Source organism: Hylobates moloch, unplaced genomic scaffold (genome assembly GCF_009828535.3).
Source record: "Hylobates moloch isolate HMO894 unplaced genomic scaffold, HMol_V3 SCAFFOLD_16, whole genome shotgun sequence".
In the NCBI taxonomy this organism is placed as follows: domain Eukaryota; kingdom Metazoa; phylum Chordata; class Mammalia; order Primates; family Hylobatidae; genus Hylobates; species Hylobates moloch.
Window position 1 is genome coordinate 11,785,152 of NW_026652291.1, and position 19,068 is coordinate 11,804,219.

The window sequence follows — 19,068 nt, forward strand, 5'->3', positions numbered from 1 at the left end:
AGGGGGGATAGTGACACTCAGGGGGGGTTGTGTAGGACAAATGGGTTAAAAGAGTGCTCAGAACAGAACTTGGCACATGAAGAAGCTAGGATGGTAGCTTCTCTTCTTTCTCCAAGCTTCTTAGGGAGTTTTGTTGGCCTGCTCCTGGCCATCTGGGCAATCGCCACAGATTGCCATTAAGCCAGGAAAGGGGTAAGAGAGGCAATTTAAAATGCTTCAAGCTGAGAGTGCAAGAAACTCCCTTTCCACAGAAAAAACTAGTACCAAGAGGCAGTTTTCAGCAGTGCCCATGCCCCCAACGGCCGCCACAAATAGCACCAAGGCCGTAATCAGGACTCAAAGGCTGAGGTCATTGTTGACAGCCGCATTTTTCTCTTTTGGTGTCTGGGTACCCTGAGTTCATACCGCTTTCCTTCCGCTAGCATGCCTCCCCAGCTCGGAGAAGAAACTCCGCAAAAAACTTTCCAGCTTTTCCTCCCGTCCCCCCAACACTCTTAGTGCTACAGACAGGACCCGGTTTGGATGGAGCAGGCAGCTGGCTTTGCCATCTTAAGTCAAGCCCAGTAACTCTGTTTGCTAGTCATAGAGTATGTTTGCCCCTACAATGACAAAGCGCCACTCAAGGCAAAGCCTGGGGCTGGGAAATATATTCGGGCGGGATCTCCTCTTCCAGGCTGTGGGGCCCTGACCAAGTCACTCTTCCTTTTGGTCCTAAATTTCTTCAGATATAAAATGAGGCAGTAGGTTCCTTGTAGCTCAATCCTATCATTTCTTCAATGTTGTCCTTTCATAGAAAATCAATTTTAGCAACCAGGACACATCACTGAATGTGCCTGGGTATCCTCCAAGGGGTCGGTATTCTACTTTTTTTTTTTTTTTTTTTTTGAGAGACAGGGTCTTGCTCTGTCTATATATACATGATCTTGTTATCTGCAAATAGTGACAGTTTATTTTTTCATTTCCAATTTATATTTCTTTGATTTCTTTTTTAAAAATAGAGACAGGGTCTCACTCTGTTGCCTAAGCTGGAGTGCAGTGGCAGGATCATAGCTCACTGCAGCCTCGAACTCCTGGGCTCCCAAGTGATCCTCCCACCTCAGCCTCCTAAGTAGCTAGAACCACAGGTGCATGCCACCATACCCAGTTAAATTTTTATTCTTTTGTAGAGATGGGGTCTCACTATGTTGCCCAGGCTGGTCTCCAACTTCTGGCCTCAAGCAATCCTCCCACCTTGGCCTCTCAAAGTGCTGGGATTACAGACGGAAGCCATTGTACTCGGCCTTGGCCTGTACTCTCATCAGTGGACTGAGGCTCACTCAGACCCTGGGATACCACCCTCCACCTGCATCCTCACCAACCTCAAGCGGTAGGACAATGGCTCCTGCTGCCACCCCCTGCCTGCAGAGCCCTTACCTGGCCCACAGGTCTCCTGCATTATCAGCCCTCTAAGGCCAGGAGCAGGTTGAATTCATCCTTCTGCATAGTAAATGGAGCATCAACAATCCCTAGGAATGTTATACGTTCTCTGCAGGAAACCCAGCTTCCAATCAGCCCAGGGAGTGACTTACCTTGATATTTGACTGAATCATTGGCAACCACATAGGTATCAGCTGTATGGAGAAAGACAAAAGCTTCATTATTAGTGTCCTCTATTCTCCCGCAAAGCTTTGCTCATTGCAAGGGAAAACAGGCCACAGTGAATCCCTTTCACATCACGCACGGATGTGGGCCCTGCTGCAGAGCTACCTGTTATCGGCAAAATGTCTTTCTGAGGCCAAACCCTGCTGAGCCAGTGGCATTTGGAGGTTAATAAGCGCCCCATGAGTGCCTGAGATACACACTTTAGAGTAAATGACTGATTGTCTCTCGAAAGCTACCAAGCACAGGAAATTAAATGTGTATTTATTTAATTAAATCCTCACTTTCTTGAAATAGAATTTCCTCCACAGGATCTTTAGAACTGAGTGTCTGAGTGGAATGGCGACTCTATTTGCCTGTAGCCATTAAGAAAATATCTCTGGTCAGTGGATGGAACACTTAAGTGAGCGAGAAAGACCACTCCAAGATGCCTGGCTGCTATCTGGAAGGTGGAATACAGTGAGACGGAGCCAGGTGTCTGCAGAGTGTGGGAGTACACACAGCTAAGCAGCAAGTCCCTGCTAGAGAACCCTGGCCCTCTGCTGCCTCTCTGATGGGCCCTCAGCCCCTCTGATGTGGTCCTTCCTGGGAGGCGGTCATAGGGTGCCCTGGCCTGAGGACCTCCAGCAGCTGCTCCTTCTCTCTGCTTTGGTCCCTCCTCCGTGTTTCAGTCCTTTAGAATCTAAGTAAATATTCATGGCCTTGTGCATCCAGAAGTCGGAGACAGAATATGGCATTTCTCAAAGTGTGTCCCACGGAACTCTAATTTGGAGAGCTTTTAAATGGTGGAGGGGGACTCCGATCCAATAGGTTTGGAAATGTTAGTTTCTTTATTTCAGTACTTCTCAGATCTTTAATACACCAATATGCATCATATCATTTCACTCCATATTCCTTCCAACCCTCCACTCAAATAAAGGAGTAGTGTTGTCATGGATTGAATTGTGCCCCATTAAAATCTATATTGAGGTCCTAATCTGCACTGCATCAGAATGTGACCTTTTTTGGAAATGGGATTGTTGAATATGTAAATTAGTTAAGATGGGATCATACTTGAGTAGGGTGAGCCCCTAATCCAATATGACTGGTGTCCTTATAAAAAGGGGAGTTAGGACACATACACACAAACACACAGAAAGCATGCTATGTGAAGATGAAGATGGGGACCTACAAGCCAAGGAACCCCAAAGACCCAGCAAACCACCAGAAGCTAGGAGAGAGGTCTGGAACAAATTCTCTCTCCAATCCCTTAAAAGAAACCAGCCCTGCCGACACCTTGATCTCAGCCTTCTGGTCTCCAGAACTTCCAGGGAATACATTTCCGTTGGTTGAACCACCCAGACTGTAATACCTTGGTAGTCCTGGGAAGCCAGAACAAGGGCATTCCAGGAAGCAGAGAGAAGGCATGGCAAAGCTCATTGGTGGGAGTGTGCAGAGAGTCGGGGACGGGGATAGTCACATGATGCTGACATGTGAGACTCTTAGAAAACGGCCATGAAAAACAAGTTTAGAAAAGCACAGGCCAGGCCTTCACACCCTTAGCCCACCAGATGGCCCTAAATGCCAAATTACGGGATCTGAATTTTATTCCAAATTGAATACAACTTCCGAAGAGAGGATGCTGTATTCACCATGAGCAGAACAGTGCTCCAGAAAGATCACTGTGGCAGCAGCCTGCAGATTAGGGTGAAGAAGGAGGCAGGGAATGGAGGCAAGAGCCACTGTGGAGGTTGCCTCAGTGGTCCAGAGAAGACCAGGGACAGTTTCTGGGGATGGGGAAGGATTCCGCCTGCAGAGACAAATCTTGAGGATCTGAGGATGAGTCTGCTCTTTCAAGTGAGGAAAAGGTCAAAGAAGCGGTAGAGGTTTCTAACCTGGGCAAACTGGGGGACAGTGATGCAATGAACAAAACCAAAGAAGAAGGAAAGCTTTTTGGGATGGGGGACAGTATGTGAATGACCTCAGAGTTCAAAGTTAGTCATAGCCATAAGCTGCTGGTTTCATTGAATTCATCACATATTCTTTAAAATGAACTTGGTGAAGTGAAAAGCTGCATTTCTCTCCCTGTTTTTGTTCCCAAGGCTAAATCTGGCTGTTGTTTGACTTTTAACATTCTGTTGATGTATACAATTCACTAATTTGACTTCTATTGACATTTACTCCTAAACATTCCTAAACATAGTGTTTCTGTTGCAGCTAGCTAATACTTGGTCTCTAACATGAATACTGTGTTTAGAAATGGAGTATGGTGTGTATCAGAAAATGTAATGAGACTAAAGCTGAAAATATCAGAAAATGCCACCCTCTCCATGCCTCCCCCTGTCCCCCAACCCTCATAACAAAACTGTGGGATTACAAAGGTTGGTACCAGATAAGGCTGTGCCCTCTGACCCTTACTAGGACTGGCTCCTCTAGACATTCTGAATGGAAAAAAAATATTTATCTAGTCTAACTGTCTCTCCCTATAATTTCTGCACAGCAAAAAGCAAGCCCTGGAGGGTCCTGATGTAGACTTCGTTGACCTTTGACTATTTAATATGGAAGTGGGCCCATACGCCTCTTGATATTTGGGAAATACCCAAACTAACTTCCTGTTAAGAATTGTGAGGGACTTGGGAAGAGTAGGGTCAGGGAGTACAGAGTACCCTGTCCCTGGGTGGATACCTTTCCCAGTGCTGCCACTGGGGCTAAGGGTCCATGTGAAGCAAGCAAGGGGAATAGTGATGTTGGTCTAAAAGAGTTTTTATTATTTCCCCATTGATGTAATCTATGACCATGTGATTCTAAAGTATACCTGCAAGGGACCTTCAGGTTTGTGATTTGCAAATCACGTGACTAAAGGCATCCAGTTAAAGCTCATCATTATTGATGACATTATATAACCCAGCCATCATCCTATTTCAGGAATGTTAATTTGACTTACTGAATAACTTTAATTTTCATTCTTTTTTTGCTAGTGGCTCCTACAAATCTGTCAGTAAGAACTAGATATAATTTATTTTGGGCTCTGCAATGTTACAATGGAGTAAAGTTGGTTGGTTTTTTTTCCCCCTCTTCAGAAACAATATCCTGAAAACTGAAGGACATTTAAAAAATAGGTTTTCACAAAAATAAAAGTGATACCCTTCCTCTTATCTTGGTTCATGCTATAGAACAAATGGAAGACTTCCTGCCTGGTTGGACTGTACTCATTTCAATCCTGCTTATTCCAGCCCTCAAAATTAAAATTGGTGATGAAACTTTCTCTTTCAGCCAAGATGGAGTAACAAAGACCAGATTTACCCTCCTGCCTGGAACAACTAAAAATCCAGACAAACTATAAAAAAACAATGTTTTTCAGGTATTGAGCATCAAGAAATGCAGGACAGAGATCACTGAGGGAAAGAAAACAAAACAGGTGAGCCCTGCAGGTATTCCAGCTCACTGCCTAGAGAGAGTTTTCAGGCATAGCCCTGGCAGCAGGAATGCAGGTGGAGCCTGCAGTCTTCCTGAGTGAGGAGATGTAGCCAGGAGCCCTGGGAGGTCAAAGTGACTACAGTTTGCAAGGTAGAGTACTGGACAGGAGAGATCTACAGAGAGAGAGACAACTCCAAAGATCTGAAAAGGGATCCCCCTGAGTCTTCAGCTGACTGCTGACCAGTACATGCAAGTTATAAAAACTATCCAATACTGGAGAAAAAACAACCAGAAAATCTTAGAAGGAAAAAAATCCCCTGGTGATTATATAGGGCCAAGAATATTTTGTGTTCCTATTAGTCAGAGTGGAAAAATCTTATAACTCATAGAACATCATGAAAGTACTGATAAGGATAGTGGTATACAGCAGCAGCAGTGAAGAACTATGCGCCCTACAAAAATTGCTGCTCTGATCAACACCTAACGAAGCTTAAATGTTAGCCTCAGAAGGATAAAAATATTTGTAAGTTGTGTAACTATGTCACAGAATACAGCTTAAGAATATTTTATATGAATACAAAAATATCCATCATCCAAGAAAGTCAAATTAACAATGTCAAGAATACAATAAAAAATTACCAGGCATGCTAAGAAACAACAACAACAAAAGAAACACACGAATGAGGAGAAAAATCTGTTAACAGAAAATAAAACAAAAATGACACACATAACAGAACTAGCAGACAAGGACATTAAAACAGTTATGATAACTATATTCAATATGGTCAAGAAGGTAGAAGAAAGATTGAGCATGTTGAGTAGAGGCACTGAATAAAATATTTGAAGAAACAATGGCTGATATTTTTCCAAATCTAATGAAAACTATAAATCCAAAGATTCAAGAAGCTCACCAAACCCAAGCACCAGAAATACGAAGAAAACTCTACTCTACCAAGGCATAGCATCATCAAATTGCTTAACCATAGTGGCAAAGACAACAGAGGAAAAAAGACATATCACATACAGACAAAAAAGATAAGAATGACAGATTTCTTGTTGGAAACAATATAAGCAAAAAGACAATGGAGGAGCAATGTCTTTAAAGTATTGAAAAAAAAACCTCCAAAACCATCCATCTAGAATTCAATACCCAGTGAAATTTTCTTTCAAAAATGAAAGCAAAATAAGGCTTCTGAGACATACAAAAGCTAAAACAATTAATCACCAGCTGACCTGCACAGGAGACTTTACAGAAAATCCTTCGGGCAGAAGGAAAGATGAATGTTTAGATCTATGGAATGAAATGAAGAGCACTAAAATGGTAAATATAAATATGGCAATTATAGCAAATATGAGTGAACATAAAACTTGTTTAAAATCTCTTTAAGAGATAATCAACTGTTTAAAGCAAAAATAATAATGTATGATTTGCTTTATAAAATATATAGAAAATGTATGACAATAATAGCACAAAGTCAGGAGGTGGGAAATGGTGGTATATTATTGTACAGTTCTTATACAATACATGAGGTGGTATAATATTCCTTGAAGGCAGACTGTGATTAAAAATATATACTATGAACTCTGAATCAACCACTAACACAACAACAAAGACATACAGCTAAAAGATAATTAAAAAACACACTTCTAAACAACTTAAGGGGCAAAGAAGAAACCAAACTGGAAATTAACATTTTGATCTGAATGGAAATGAGACTCTCTCAAAATCTGGGGGAAAGCAGCTAAAACAGTATTGAAAGGAAATTTAGAGCACTAAATGCTAATGTTTGAAAAAAAGGAAGTTCTCAAGTTAATTATCTTAGTTGCCATTTCAGTTTATCTTAATTAGACAAAGAAAAGGAAATTATATCCAAAATTTAATCATAAAAACCTTAATCCAAAAGAAGGCACAAAAAGAGAGGACAGGAGACAAAGAACAGATGTGAAATATAGAAAACAAGCAGTAAGATAACAGATTTAAACCCAACAATATTGCAAAACACATTAAATGAAAATGATCTAAAAACCTCAATCAAAAGGAAGAGACTGTCAGATTGGATTTTTTTTAAAAGCAACATCCAACTTTATGCTGCCTATAAGAAAGGCAGTTTAAATACAAAGACATAGATAGGTTAAAAGTAAAAAGATGAAAAAAATATGTACCATCCTATCATTAGTCAAAAGAAAGCCAGACTGTTTTATACGTAAATATTACCAAAGATGGGTAGTATTCATTAATTTGATATAGCAAAAGTCAACACTGTTCGAGTGCAGTAGTGCAATAATGCACATATGGTAAATGGTACATATTTAAAATGCCCAGTTTGATAAGTTTTGACTTACATTATGCCATGCACCACAATCAAGATAATGAACATATCCATCACCTCCAAGTTTTTTCAGCCTGAGCACGGTGGCTCATGTCTGTCATCCCAGCACTTTGGGAGGCTCAGGTGGGCAGATCCCTTGAGGTCAGGAGTTCAAGACCAGCCTGGCCAACATGGTGAAACCCCCATCTCTACTAAAAATACAAAAATTAGCTGGGCATGGCGGCAGGCGCCTGTGGTCCCAGCTACTCAGGAGACTGAAGCACGAGAATCGCTTGAACCCGGGAGACAGAGGTGGTGGCGAGCCAAGATTGTACCACTGCACTCCAGCCTGGGCGAGCAAGACCCCATCTCAAAAAAAAAAAAAAAAAAAACTAAACTAAACTAAAAATATTACCAAAGACGAAGAGGGACATTTTATAATTTCAATTCATTAGGAAGATATAGCAATCCTAAACACTTATAAGCCTAATAACAGAGCTTCATAATACATTAAGCAAAAGTAAATCCACATTCAGAGATATTTCAATACCCCTTTCTCAATAATTGGTAGAATAAGTTGACAGACATAACAAGGAGGACATAGAAGACTTGAGCAATACAATCAACAACTTTGAACTAACTTACTTAGGAAACTCCAAGCAACAACAGCAGAAGACACATTCTTTTCTAGTGCACACAGAGCATTTACTAAGATACACAATTTTCTGGACCATAAAGCAAGTCTCAATAATTTAAAATGAATCAAATTATATAAAGTATATTCTGTGATACATTAGAATTACAAATCCATAACAGAAAAATCTCCGGAAATCTTTAAATATTTAGAAGTAAAACAATATCGTTCTAAATAATCAATGCCAGAAAGAAAGCAAAAGAGAAGTTAGAAAGTATTTTGAACTGAATAAAAATGAGAACACAACATGACAAATTGTAAGATGCAGCTAAACCAGTGCTTAGAAGAAAATTTATAGCACTAATCACTTAGAAAAGTTTCAAATCATTGTGCTCCACCTCAGCCTCCCAAGTAGCTAGAACTACAGGCATGCACTGCCATACCTAGCTAATTAAAAAATTCTTTTGCAGGGTAGAGACAGGGTCTCAATATGCTACCAGGATGTCCAGGCTGGTCTTCAACTCCTGGTCCCAAGCAATCCTCCTCAGCCCTCCAAAGCACTAGGATTACAGGCATGAGCCACTGTGTCCAGCCCCTAACAATCTTTTTGTAGAAATTGACAAACCAATTTAAAAATTTATCTTGAACTGCGAAGGACCTAGAATAGCCAAACAACTTTGAAAAAGATGAATGAATTTAGAAGGCTGACACTACCTGATTTCAAGGAATATTATAAAGCTATAGTAATGCAGACAGTGTGTTATAAAAATAGACAGAGATCTGGCTGGGCATGGTGGCTCACACCTGTAATATCAGTGCTTTGGGAGGCCAAGGTGGGCAGATCACCTGAGGTCAGGAGTTTGAGACCAGCCTGACCAACATGGTGAAACCTGTTTCTATTAAAAATACAAAAATTAGCTGGGCATGGTGGTAGGTGTCTGTAATCCCAGCTGTTCAGGAGGCTGAGGCAGGAGAATCACTTGGACCTGGGAGATGGAGGTTGCAGTGAGCCGAGATTGTGCCACTACACTCCAGCCTGGGTGACAGAGTGAGACTCTGTCTCAGGAAAAAAAATAAAAATAAAAATAAAGAAATAGAGATCAATGGGACAGAATCAAGAAGCCAGAAACAGAATTGTATAGTTATTTGATTTTTGACAAAAGTGCAAAGGCAATTTGATGGAGAGAGTATAGCATTTTTAACAATGATGTTGGAATAACTGACTATCCATATACATAAAAGGTACCTCAATCCGTACCTCACACCATATACAAAAGTTAACTCAAAATAGATCACAGACATAAACTAACACCCAAGTGAAAACATAGATAACACTTAGAATAAAACACAAATGAAACTCTTTATTATTTTGGGGTTAGGCAAAGATTTTTTAAAATACAACATCAAAAGCATGATTTGTAAAAGAAAAAAATTGGTAAATGGTACTTCATCAAAATAAGAATTCCAAAGACGAACCACAGAGAAAAATCTTTGCAAATCACATACCTGATAAAGGACTTGTATCTCAAACTTCAGTAATCAGGAAACAACCCAACCCAATAAAAAATGAGCAAATAATTTTAACAGATACTTCACCAAGCAGACATATGGACAGCAAATAAGTACATGAAAAGATGCTTAATGTCATTAGCAAACAGGAAAATGCTATTTAAAACCACAACAAGATACCAGTACACAACTCTTAGAATAATTAATACTAAAGATTGACTATGCCAAGTGTTGACAAAGATGTGGAGGGACTGGGAATGCTCATACACTGTTCATATACTGGATGTAACAGAGCACAACAGCTTTGGAAAATGGTTTGGAAAACAATTTTTTTAAAGGTAAAATACATCTGTCACATGGCCCAGACATTCTACTCCTAGGTATTTGCCCAACATACATGAAAGCATATATGTACACAAAGACATCTTCATGAATCTTCATAGCAGATTTATTTGTAAAAGCCCCAAACTGGAAACCCCCTAGATATCAAATAACTGATAAATGAATAAGCAAAATGTGGTATATTCATACAATGGACTACTACTCTGAAATAAAAAATAACAGTCCACTGATACATGCAATAACATGGATTAATCGCAATATAATTATTACAAGTGAAAGAAGGCAAAAAAAAGTATATACTGTATGAATCAACTTAAAGAAAATTCTAGAAAGTGTCAACTGATCTATAGCGACAGAAAGCAGGTCAGTAGTTGTCTGGGGACAGGGAGAAGAGTAACCCAACCAAAGGATTATAAAGGGGTATGAAAAAAAGTGTTTTTTTTTGTTTGTTTGCTTTTTTTTTTTTTTTTTTTTTTTTGCTTTTTTTTTTTTTTTTTTTGAGACAAAGTCTCATCCTGTTGCCTAGGCTGGAGTGCAGTGGCAAAATCTAGGCTCATTGCAACCTCCCCTTCTGGGTTTAAGCAATTCTCCTGCCTCAGCCTCCCATGTAGCTGGGATTACAGGTATGCGCCACCATGCCTGGCTGATGTTGGTATTTTTAGTAGAGATGGTGTTTCACCATGTTGGCCAGGCTGGTCTTGAACTCCTGGCCTCAAGTGATCTGCCCACCTCGGCCTCCCAATGTGTAGGGATTACAGGCATAAGCCACCACGCCTGGCCTGAAAAAACTTTTGGAGGTGATGGATATGTTCATTGTCTTGATCATGGTGCATGGTATAACATAAGTCAAGACTTATCAAACTGCACGTTTTAAATATGTACCATTTGCCATATGTATATTATTGCACCACTGCACTCCAACAGTGTTGACTTTTGCTATTATCAAGCTAGATATCATATAGCTAGCCCATTTGAGCCAATGATCTTTTTCTGTTCTGGTAACAGTCAAGTTTTCCCTGAAAATGGGCTGCTTTTCTTCAGCGTAGTGTGAGTGAATGTGACAAACGTTCTTTGTTGAAGAGTGGAGTTAACCAAGGAATGAAACAGCAAGTTATGAGGTTCCAAGTTGATGCCCACTAGTGGGTGGTGATGGTAGTTGGTGACGGTGGCCAAGATAATAGAATATAGAGGTGAAAGATAAAGAAATACAAGAAGAGATACAAGGAGAGGAAGAAGGATCAGAGAGACAAAGAGGTGGAATGATAGGAAGGAAAGGAAAAAGAGGGGAGGCAGAAAGATAAAAGGAGTGGGAAACCAAGTTCTCTGCTGTTTCGTTTTTGTATCACACTAGTCTGTTTCTGATGAGAGGAGGGTACCCAGGGAGGGTAGATGACAAATGCTTGAATTACTTTTATACACTGTATAATGATTTAAGATAATATTATTTGAAACTAAATTAATTTGTCTTAGAGAAAGCACCAGATACCATGTCAGATAATTACAGACTATTTTCTTTGGTTTTCTGGATATCTTTTGCAAGGTAAGGTGATTTATATTAGAATAGGGTAATTTTCACATCAATATTCCCCAGTAATATTTTCAGCACTTGTGTTACTTTTTTTTTTTTTTGGTAGAGACAAGGTCTCACTATATTGCCCAGGCTGGTCTCAAACTTCTGGGCTCAAGCAATCCTCCTGCCTCAGCCTCCCAAAATGCTGGGACTATGGGCATGAGCCACCATGCCTGGCCTGGTCTGATAGATTTAACCCAGGTGAAGTTGGTCACAGTGGTAGACCAAAAGCAAAATTAATGCAATAACCATTTGGTAAAGGGTTGTTATAGGAGCCTGAATTCTCCAACCCCCACTCTGAATGTTAAAACTAACTCTCTTCAGAAAGTACCTTCAACATAAATCCACATTCGTTTTTAGCAGTAAGAAGTGGTTTATAAAAATCATAAGGTTTTCCTACCTTGACAAAAATGGTCGAATTGCATTCCTGCAATGCCTCCATTAAACTAATCACATGGAGACACACCATTTCTACCATCTGAAACAACAAACATGAAAGTTAATTCCATTCCTAGTGATACCGAAACCTTGCAAACTAGTTTGCAGCTGCAGAAGACTGATGTCCTGTGCCCACGGGTCTTTCTGCGTAATGACCATAGGAGACCACTGGCAGTGGTGGTCATTCACCTCTGAAACTTCAAACCAGAAAAAGAATTTTAAAAAAGCTCCATAGGCTTGGTAATTGTCATGCCTCCCTCATTCAACTTAGGACTGCCAATGGAATTCAGGCATTGATCTCACTAATCTGCACTGCACTGACTCACACCAGAGGAGAAATGGCCTCTGTTTCCTTCATTTCTAACTATGGAACTCTTTGGGTGTAAGAGTTCTGTATCACACTAGTCTGTTTGAGAGGAGGGTACCCAGGGAGGGGAGATGACAGATGCTTGTATTACTTTTATACACCATATAATGATTTAAAATAATATTATTTGAAACTAAATTAGTCTTAGAGAAAGCACCAGATACAAAGTCAGACAATTACAGACTATTTTCCTTGGTTTTCTGGATATCTTTTGCAAGGTAAGGGGATTTACATTAGAATAGGGTAATTTTCACATCAACGTTCCCAGTAATATCTTGATCCTTTCTCAATCTTGATCCTTTCTACACAGTGTCTTCATCAGCAATAACTGTTTAGTTTACTGCAGATCTGCTTCTGAGGCTTTATTCTCCGTAGGACAAGGTAGCCATGCTTACGACAGTTCAAAGACAGTAGAAGTGATGTCCCTCATCAGAAATTCCTACGGCTGGATTTTAAATATTCCAGGGAGATTTTACCAGACTGGCTTATATGGTTTAACAAAATTTTCAGAATGAATTTAATTCAAATTATTTTGTAATATCATTTGCATAAAATTCATGTGCAACAAATTCATTTGTAACATTTAAATATGGAGAGTGATTTGGAGGAGAGGTATTTCTTGGTATCAAAAAACTAATGATAGAAGGAAAAATTTTAATCTCTAGCTTAAGTTTAAGGCCTCAGTTTTGTTGTCTGTGAAATAACAGAATAGAATGTTTGATCTCCAAATTCTTCATTAGTCCTAGAATCTGTGATCCAATAAATGTAATTATTTTCCATAACAGAACTATTCAAACGCTAAGATTTTCACATAAACTTCCTTTAAATTGAACTAAGACATCTCTCTACACGTAGAATTGCCTGTATCATTTGCATCTCTAAAGAACAAAGCGCTTCACTAAAGGAAATATACAATCCCCTTTCTAATTAAGAACCAAAAGAAAATACTTCTTAGACTATTATTCTATCAGTTAAAAAAAATTTCCTGAATGCCTTTTATGGGCAGTGCAGTGTTGGGTTTCAGGGCACACTGGAATCATCATTATGATGTCCCTCCAGGTCCCCTGCTCCTCACAAACAAGAACTCTACTGATGGTGTCCCCATAACAAGACATTGGTTGCAGCTTTCCCAGCTGAGAGTCCTCCTCCAATACACAGTCAGAACCAAAGGACTCCCTTGTAAATTCCTTCCATATATCCTCCAACCTTGACTCCAGGATGAATACTCCGCACTGGTTCAATGAAGTGGGCTTAGGCTAGCCATACCCCAGACATTTTCCAATGAGCTCTGGAACAGTCCCTCTCTTGGTAGCTGCTATATTCAATAGTACTGGATTTGAAGATTGGGGAGCACAGGTCCCTATAAGCCAGCTTGAAAAGGTGAGGCTCTTTTCAGGCTTTGAGGCTTGAGTGGAATGAACACCTGTAATCAGTCTACTCTTAAACCACCACAAATAGATTACCTAATTGGCTAAGGTTTTTCCAAATCGCTTTGAAATCCTCAAGTAATATGAATTTCACTCCTAACCCTCTGACATTATAGCATCAAACAACCCTTCAAGGTAGATATTTCATACAACATACATTTGATGTCAGGCAGAAAAAATAAAAATTGTTTTTAATATTAATAACTGTACTTGTTTGCTTTTTTCATATTTATATATCAATATAAAAGTTTTGAGAGATATATACATTGTGGAATGGCTAAATCAAGCTATTTAACATGTACATTGCCTTACATACTTATTTTTTGTGGTGAGAACACTTGAAATCTCCTCGTAGCAATTTTCAAGTATAGAATATATTGTTACTAACTGTAGTCACCACGGTGTACAATAGATCTCTTGAACTATTGTTTATTTCGTTTTTAATCAAAATGCTTATGCAAGCAGAACATCCAGCTTACAAGGTAACAAATCCCTGATCCATTTATATAACCTTACAACTGAGATCTGTGAAAACAGGGAGTGTGAGGATTAGGAGTGGTGTGGACACTTTGAGATTCCATCTCAGAAGGGAAACTCGTCCGTGGACTCACCACTTTGTTATGGGCCATTAGCTGAAGGATGCTGGGTGTCACCCTACTCCAAAATTCTAGTGCTGTCAGTATCGCCGTGAAGCTGAATTCATTCTGATTTTGGAGATTTGTAGCGACAGCACTTTGCTCGCAATACACCGTCCAGAGCTGAGCAAAGATGAACGCGTGGAAGAGGGAGCACATGTGCAGCACGGAGGTCTGAAAAGGAAGAAGATGGCATTGGTGCATTGCATCCCAGCAGGCTGTGGCCCTCTACGGAGCCCTCCCCGCATGGCTTCAGTCTTGCCAGAGAGCACAGGGGAAGTACAAAGGCATAACGTTATCTCAGAGTTACAAAGTCATGATTCATCACCTTAAAACTATCTGCTCTGCTCTCTTCTCCACCAGTGGGAGTGTGCTCAGAGAACAAAGCACATTTTTGAAGAGAAGGCACCTTAATTTGCTGAAGAAATCTACCCACCCCCTTGCCCTTTAATGAAACTGACATTCCCATCCCTAAACTAGATTAGGGAGAATAATCATTCTGCCATGTTAGGATGTTTCCTCATCTGTAAAATGGGGATAATAGTAGTCTCTTCAAAGTGTGGGAGTAAAGGAGGTGATATACGTGAATACACTGCCCAGAAGTTCATAATCACAGCAGCAGCAGCAGAGATCCTCCTCCTAGCGGGAAGCACGTGCAGACAGAGCACCTACAACACACCAGAGATGGCACCAAAGGCTTTTCCTAGATCACCTCCATCACTCTCCAACCATCCCCTCGTCTATTTCACAGATGAAAATCTGAATAACAGAGAGGTTAGATACACTTGTCAAGCTCACAAAATCACAAGTACCATAGTTAGGAATCAAACCCGGATCTGAGTAGAAATATTAGGAATCGACTGCCTAATTCCTTTTGTGAACATCATTTGGATCATTGGGATGGGTGTGCCATTTTATCACATCGTCAGCTTGCCCTGTCCCAAACCCGAGCTGTCCCCAAGGCCACTGTGACCTCCCAGAACTTGCCGAAGCTCTGTGAAGGTCCCCTGGCTCCTCGGAGCTGATTAGTACCAATGTGTCTGGTTTGCCCTGAAGGGCTCATGACTGGTGCCTGCCTTGGGTCTACTTTCTTCCTTTAGCACATCATCTGTCTCTGCAATTTACAAAGTTCCCCTGTGTAGGTCATGCCAATGTGTGCTTTAGTGAGTTCCCAACTGGCCTTCTTGTTTTCATTTTGTATTTTCCTGTATCTCTAGAGATTTCCATTGAAAAGATGGTACATGAAGAATTAGATAGAGAATAAATTTTCCTCCGTTTTGTCTCTGGTTTTAAAAACTGATCACAGAATTTTGATTATATTTCTAGCCTTTTATTTCTCTTCATTATTTTGAGACAGAAATGCCTGGGAAGCCAAATCTTGCTTGACTCCATGATTTATCTTCATAAAAGTAAGCTGAAAAACAATTTGGGGGCGGGGGGAAAGACAGTCTGGGAATCTAAACAACTTTAAATAAGACATTAGCACAAAGTTGGGTTTCTAACATCCACAGGAGGGCAAGTGATAAGATGCATTTTCTTCTCAGAAGAAACATAATTGGCTGATAAGGTTTCCATTAGCAATTGCGATGCATACAGTCTTAATCTTGCAGAAATCACTTACCTTTGATTGCTCTGGAAATCCAATCAGGATAACAATAAGATGGTCTGCAACATGGGAGCCTGCATCCAGAGGAATGGGCAGGCAGGGAGAGGAGGCATTTGGGCACACTGCATTGTGAGTGAGGGAACCCAGCAGCAGCCAGGACAGCAGTCGGATATGGGAGACACACTCGATGAATTCTTTAGGTCTATTAGACAAGAAGGAGTGTTAAAGATGATTTTATGTTTTCTGTTTCATTGGGTGCATAACAAATGCTTATTGAAGGAAGGGATTGAAAGTGTGGTCTTGCAAGCAATCACATAAAACAAAACGCCAAGGCAATTGAGTATCAACAAAATGATGTATCTGTTTTTCTTGTTTTCCACTCTAATCCTGGATCTCAGCTTCTTGAGAAAAGAATAGCCTTTGGTGACACAGGATTACACAGCATTCTTCCACAAGGCTGACTGCCTCTCTGACTAGCTTCTCTTTCTAAACTCTTTCCACTCCTGTCTTTAGAAATTTCTTCTCTGGTGGGCCGGGTGTGGTGGCTCACGCCTGTAATCCCAGTGCTTTGGGAGGCCGAGGCGGGTGGATCACCTGAGGTCACAAGTTCGAGATCAGCCTGGCCAACATGGCAAAACCCATCTCTACTAAAAATAGAAAAATTAGCTGGGCGTGGTGTTGTGTGCCTGTAATCACAGCTACTGGGGGAGCTGAGGCAGGAGGATCGTTTAAACCCAGGAGGCGGAGGTCGCAGTTAGCTGAGATGGTGCCACTGCACTCCAGCCTGGGCAACAGAGCAAGACTCCGTCTCAAAAAAAAAAAAAATTTCTTCTCTGGCATCCCCAGTAGAGGGGAGGAAAGAGATGAGGAGATATAACACAGCTGCCCATTTTCCTGCTCCCCAGTGATCTTTTCCTCCTACCCTTCTCATTCCCACTCTACACTTTTCCTCTGGACAGGAAGGCTGACCACGCAAAAGGGCGGGCTCAAACCTACCCTGAGTTCCCAAGTCAACAAACCCATACATGCCTCTCTCTTCTTTAGCCTCCCTAAAAGGCAGGGTCAGGGGCTTGTACAATCTTACGGTACCAATTTCATCCCTGCTATAGCTTTTGTTCCAGCTACAATCTAAGCTGCTTGAAGGCAAATATATTGATATATACCTATTAATTTACTTAACTAGTTGAAATCAAGCATTAAAGTGGTAATTCTAAGCTCAAAATTTTCATTCTTCATGAAAGGACAATTGAGGTTTTTGTGGGAGGACAGGCTTATTTTTTAGCAGCATGTCAGAGAGCATTCTGGGTCAGCAAGTACGTAAGGAGATGGGATCTGATTTCCATCTTCCTAACCAAGTATATTCCACTGTCATAAATCTTCAGTGTATTCATTAACTCTAGCTGAGCCCGAGGAAACTCAGGGGTGTCTCCTCCCTTCTTTACCCTCATTCCCGGAATAGTAAGGGTCTTACCCTTGCTGCATTGCAGAGGGGGGATGATAAAGCCAAGGCAGATAGCGGATCACAGCTTTGTTATCTCTGTGGTTGCCCCGTGAGATGTCCATGGCTGCAATCTGGGCCAGCCCCACTTTGAGATGTCCCCCAAAGGTATCTTCATGCAGAGGCTGGGAACATGTCTTCATGTGGCTCTACAAAACCGAATGGTATTTTGTAACTCTGGCAGACACCTGGACTCATTCCAGTCCATTCTTTGAAAAGATGACGTTGTCATTTTCACCCTTCTTATCGCCACTCTGAGCAAATAACCTGCTTAAACTTCTTCAGAGCCTTCCCATTGTTCTTAGGATAAAAGGAGGGAAAGTTCCCTAGCGTGGCCTACAAAGCCAGAAAGATCCAGCTACTGAGAACTTACCCCTTCAGCCTGCAGCTCCAGCTGTGTTGGCTCTCTGTGTTCCCTCCTGCTGCTATTCCCTTTGGAATGCCATTCCTGCCTCTCTTCACCTAATTGTTGAGATTTTAGCTCAAGTGTCACTTCCTCCGGGAAGCCTTCCCTGACCTCCCTGGCCAGGTGCATGCTGCTTTCTACCTCTTTTTCATAGCAATTTTGAGACACATTTTTACTGTCGTTTGCATGAAATGTTCAGTAAATTTGGCCTCCACTACCAGACTATAAATTAAACAAGAGCAGCAACTGTGTCCACTTTTGCTCATCACAGCATCCCCAATGCCTAGAATAGTGCCATGACATTATAGGCGCTCATACATATTTGTTGAATTAATTTAGAAAGATTTCTTTGCTCAGTGTGAGCTCAGTGGGAAGGGCACTGAACTAGGCATTGAGACCTAGGTTCTAGACCCAGGTCTGTCCTAGCTAGTCCCATGGCCTTAGATAAGCCACTTGATCCTTCTGATTTGTTTCCCAATATGTAAAATCAGACGGTTAGATTATGTCTGTATTTCCAACCTTTTGATGATCCTGGTTCCTACTTATTATTTTTCGAAAGCATCTGCAAAACAACCTAAACATGTTTAGGTAATAATTGTTTCCTCTTCTTTGTACATCAAAGTCATTTAAGTGTGGGCAATCAGATTCAGCAAGGAGTAACCAGCACAGGAGTGAACGATAGGGGAGCTCATTAAGAAATGACTGGGTTTACACATCGTGAGATAGTCTCAGTTTACATTCTGATTCTACTTTCTGCCTGGGATTTGCAAATCTATCACTATACCAAAAACCACTTTGATCATCTGAGCAGAGCCAGAGAACAGTTCAGTGATTAAGGGGCCATACTTTTGGCTGACGAACTTCTGGGATCACTAGCTCCTAATTATCAAAAAGGAATCATCTAGCGCCAGATTGCAATTTGGCTGCTCCTTGGACCATGTTTGGATTCTCTTCTGCCCTCTGTCTAGGGCCTTCCTCAGATCTCTCAAACTATTCATCTTTTAGCTCCCTAGTTGAATCACAGCAGGAAAGTGGACCTGCATCAGCAATTCATTCCACCCTGCAAAAACTCAATAATCTCAACAACTTCACTGGGATTTTGTCCATATGCAAATTAAATTTTGTTCTATCCCCTTTCATTAAGGATTTTCTTTAAGAAAATAGCTTCAATGGAGCAAAAAATAATACACGGTGTATGTTTGAATAACGTGCTACAGTTTCTGAAAGTCTCTTCACGTACATTATTTTTGATCAAACCCTCGTAACAGTCAGGCAAGGTACAGATTATTAGAT

The 19,068-nt window shown here is 40.8% G+C and overlaps 1 protein-coding gene across 18 annotated transcripts in view; it reads right to left on the reverse strand.

The window, feature by feature from the left end:
* UNC79 (unc-79 homolog, NALCN channel complex subunit) overlaps positions 1-19,068 on the reverse strand; it is a 294,353-nt gene that overhangs the window by 8,217 nt on the left and 267,068 nt on the right. For all 18 annotated transcript variants that reach the window (XR_009210277.1, XM_032180377.2, XM_032180374.2 and 15 more), the window contains 5 exons: positions 17,343-17,518; positions 15,887-16,073; positions 14,242-14,439; positions 11,799-11,876; positions 1,569-1,610 (listed from right to left, as the gene is read on the reverse strand). Coding sequence is in view for 17 of the 18 variants with exons in the window: in XM_032180377.2 (XP_032036268.1) it covers positions 1,569-1,610; positions 11,799-11,876; positions 14,242-14,439; positions 15,887-16,073; positions 17,343-17,518 (681 nt within the window). In the remaining variant the exon portion in view is untranslated. The remainder of the gene's footprint in view (positions 1-1,568; positions 1,611-11,798; positions 11,877-14,241; positions 14,440-15,886; positions 16,074-17,342; positions 17,519-19,068) is intronic.